The 4,153-nt window shown below is 36.6% G+C and overlaps 1 protein-coding gene across 1 annotated transcript; it reads right to left on the minus strand.

The window, feature by feature from the left end:
- Positions 1–205: 205 nt before the first annotated feature.
- Positions 206–3,889, minus strand: LOC133667928 (serine/threonine-protein kinase SRK2A-like). Its single transcript, XM_062087638.1, has 9 exons — positions 3,499–3,889; positions 3,222–3,296; positions 3,028–3,129; positions 2,869–2,922; positions 2,657–2,749; positions 2,464–2,556; positions 1,019–1,123; positions 837–935; positions 206–755 (listed from the first exon to the last, which is right to left on the minus strand). The coding sequence occupies exons 1-9, from the start codon at positions 3,616–3,618 to the stop codon at positions 435–437; spliced, it is 1,062 nt and encodes a 353-aa protein (XP_061943622.1). The 5' UTR covers positions 3,619–3,889; the 3' UTR covers positions 206–434.
- Positions 3,890–4,153: the final 264 nt, after the last annotated feature.

Genomic DNA, 4,153 nt, shown 5'->3' on the forward strand with positions numbered 1-4,153 from the left:
TATCCTCCATCGTTTATAATTATACGCGCGCGTAACCAATGTTTCCGGTTCGGTGTCCTCATCATAATGTCTTTAAAGTAAATGCTTACATCAGGTTCCAACCATCCTGGGTTTTGGCTAGGTGGTCGAGCCTGGCATGGTTTGCTTCCATGAAGGTTTGAACTCCCATAAATTATTCCCAAATTGCATTTTCAGATGACAGATATTTCCTACCTTACAATCCATCCATCATTTCTTAAAGTTGAAATCCGAAGGGGGAAATCAATGTTGCATTACATGAACAATGATAAAAGTTGGAACATCCAAAGTTTCAGGTTCACAAATTCAAAGGCTTATGCAACAGTTACTACCTATTATGATACACATGAATAGAGAAGTACTAAGGTTCATATGACTAGTGAGTTTATGTAATAATTAAACAAAGGCCATACGGCTCAACTGATTTGATACTCTCCACTTGCATGAACCTCCTTGACCCTCTTGTCATATTCATCTTCGTCATCTTCCTCTTCTACCTCTGCATCGATGTCTTCCTCTTCATCTTCTTCAACTTCCCATCCGAAACCTTTGACAGGCTTGGATGATGGAGGCTGTTGTCTTGCCTCAGCCACAATTTTCATTATCTCATCCACACTTTGAAGAGAAAAGCTTGGATTATCTCTCTGGTAATAGATGGCTTGTGCTGGCTCCGTCAGTTCCTTTGGCAAGTTCTTTAAGAACCATGGGTGGCTTTTGATTTCTGAGAGTGAAATTCTCTGTAACAAAACTCATCAATTTTCAGACACCGATTTACAGAAACTTAGTACTGCAAAATCATGCCATTTAGAGAATTATACCCTGGAAGAGTTTGCAACGAATATGCGAGATAGCAGGTTTCTGCAAGCTTGAGATACATGAACATAGTCAGGGATTTTGTATTGCACAGCCATTATTCTCTGCAAAAACATCACAAGAAGGCAAAAAAGATTAGTGATAACTCATGGATTCTTTCAGAACCGGATATAATAGAGATGTTCACCTGAATTGTTTTCCTAAAATTTCTAGGGTCATCTTGGTCTTCAAATGGGTATGCCCCTACCAGCATCACATAAAGAGTAACTCCACATGACCAAACATCTGCCAGCTGAACCAGAAAAGGAACAGAATATTGAAATAGAACAAGTTACTACTTGAAGGTAAATCCCACTTGTGCGTTAACAAATTGGAGATGGCCCCAGGAACCAGAGATTGAAGAATGCAGTGCAGAAAAGAAGAGCCAGTGAATGGAATCAATGTTATCTTGACAGAATTCTGAAAGAAAAGCAAGCGCAGCATCTTGTGTTTTTCACCTCCAAAGCATGGAGAGTTAGTCACTGTTCATCATTTGCTAGAATTTATTCATAGTCTAATTATTTAACCATTTTCTAGGTCATCTGTGGAATCAGATCTTCAACACAGTCTACAATATACATGATCAAATTTGGGGGATTGGCCTTTCTACATCAAAAACCAAGTTCACCAGCAAAGCCCCCAGCACTTCAGCCTCCTACACCTTGTTGGTCACATACATGAACACAACTACTCAAGAATATTAACCAAGTAACTGTAACTGAATATCAAATCATTTCTGTTATTCAAGATCTTTCAGATAAAACAATTTGCCGAAACTTGAAATGATACAGCAACTGGGGCATGCCATTCAAAGCCTAATGTTCTCTGATATCATCTTTTCATATATTTTTTGTCTTCAATTTGAGCTTTATTATTGTACAGATCATGGTTTCTGAATTCAATCTAATGACAAAAGTTAGTAATGCAAGCTCAAGTGACAAATCAATCAGCAGTTCATCAGCTAGTATTAATCATACTAATAGTGCCATATTGGTCAACACTTGCACAAATCCAAACACAAAGCAACCTCTTCAAGATCTGCCAAAACCCATTTTAGAAACCACATCACATGGACCTGAAGTGTCTATAAAGCCAATTGTTCGCTAAAAAGATAACAAGGCCATATAGAACAATCAATAGGACATGATATAATCTTTTATTGGCATTGCATGTGCATTCAAGCTTATCATTTCATAATATATTCTGGGAAATAAAAAACATGACCACCAGGAAATAAACCAAAATGCATCACATCTCCTAACTCAAATTAAGAAACCATGTGCTTAATGCTTGAAAATGAAAAATGCCCTAACACAGACAAAAGTTCACAATCTTGCTCATAAAAGAAATGGATTCATACTTGTCCCAGCTAGCACCTAACCCTTTTCATATGGTTGGATATTGGAAAGAGGATTGGATCATTCAAGATAGTGCTGGCTTCACTAGTGATGTACAACAAAAGTGCAGATGTGGATTAGAAAGTGGGTTTTGTTGAAGCTAGAACAAGACCAATTCCGTTTGGAGCTTATTTTCTATGGTGACTAGATATTCAATTTGACAACAAGAAAAGATTGGACGACAAAACAAACTTACCTTGCCATCATACTCTCTCCGAGAGAGAACTTCCGGTGCTATGTAAGCCGGAGTTCCTACCGTTGATTTCGGCCTTGAATGCAGCAAAGAGGACTAAACCAATACGGAACCAAAAATGTTAAGAACATTAAGAAAACACTCTGTAGCTTATAACCAAACTAACAAATCAAGTGTGATTAAGTGAGTTCCAAACCTTAGAGTAACCGAAATCACAGATTTTCAAGCGAGGTGCCGGACTTCCATCTAACAGTGTGTTTTCCAGTTTCAGATCTCTATGGCAGATTTGCTGTTAAAGAACCAAAAAAACTCCCATAAACACATTCAACAATTGTACCAGTTTCTTGTGATTAGGCAGAAAAGGTGAGATTTATCATAATTACAAAAAGCTCCGAGATTTGCTTATACCATGTTGTGACAGTAATTAACCCCAGAGATCAGCTGCTGAAAGAAATATCTAGCCTGAAAAATTCAAACAAATGACAAAAATCACACTGGAATACTACCAAGTAAATGCAATTAATGAATTAAAACAAAAGGAATCAGAGAGAGTGAGAGAGATTTAACCTCATCTTCACTGAATCTACCAGCATTGCAGATTCTTTCAAAGAGTTCTCCACCAGCTGCATACTCCATCACAATTGCCAAGTGTGTTGGGGTCAAAACCACCTGCAAAAGGATTGAGTTCCCTTACTTAATTAATAATCAAACAGGATTACTTTTTTTAATTGTAAAAATTAAAACCCATTTCATATACTTGCCTCCTTGAACCGAATTATATTGGGGTGCCTTAATGATCTGTGATTTATAATCTCCCTTGCCACGTTCTCATCTATCTGAAAACCCAAAAAATTCTCAATCTTCCTTCTTGGTATTTCACAAGGCAAACAAAGAACCAACAACTTAGATATATCATTATCAAACTTTTTAAGGATGCTCCATATGAAAAAACACAAGACTTTCTCTAGAAAAAGGTAATTTTCTCAGGAACCAAACAGAAAAAAGTCAAAGGAGTTACAAGAGAAGAAAACACATTACCTTATGACCTCTTTCAATGTATTTCATGGCAACAAGTTCTTTGGTCTCTTTGTGCCTCAAAAGCCTTGCTACCCCAAAATTCCCAGCTCCTAAATCCTTCACCAACTCATATTTCTCCATCTTCTTTGTCACTCACTATGCAATATGCCTTCTTGCTTTTGCTCAACAAACGTTATGCTGCTCCCTGCAATATGCACGTGTAGATTATTACATGCAGACTCTCTTCCCTTTATAGCCTGCTCATTTCTTGGTGTCGCTCATGCAGGTGTGTTTTTCTTTAAAAATCTGTATATAAAATATAAAGAAATATTTGTACAAATATATTATAAAATATGAGAAATTCTTTCTTTCTTTCTTTCTTTTTAATCTCAACCGTTTGTGATAACATCTGTGTCAGTTCTTCGTATCTTTCTCCTAGTTTAATCTCGTGGGAATGGTCAATGGTCTGGCCCTCGAATACAATTTATTTTTCCTTTTTCTAAGATTAGGATATCTTTTTTTTTCTAAGTAAAAAATGGGAATTCTTCTTATGAATTTTTTTCAATCTAGTCTTAAATTAATTATTTTCAAAATTCATGCATTCATGATTTCTTGTTTTTCAAAACTTATCCAAGAACTTCCAATCTTCGGCAGAAAAATGTCGTGCAAGGCCATT

Source organism: Populus nigra, chromosome 11 (genome assembly GCF_951802175.1).
Source record: "Populus nigra chromosome 11, ddPopNigr1.1, whole genome shotgun sequence".
Taxonomy (NCBI): domain Eukaryota; kingdom Viridiplantae; phylum Streptophyta; class Magnoliopsida; order Malpighiales; family Salicaceae; genus Populus; species Populus nigra.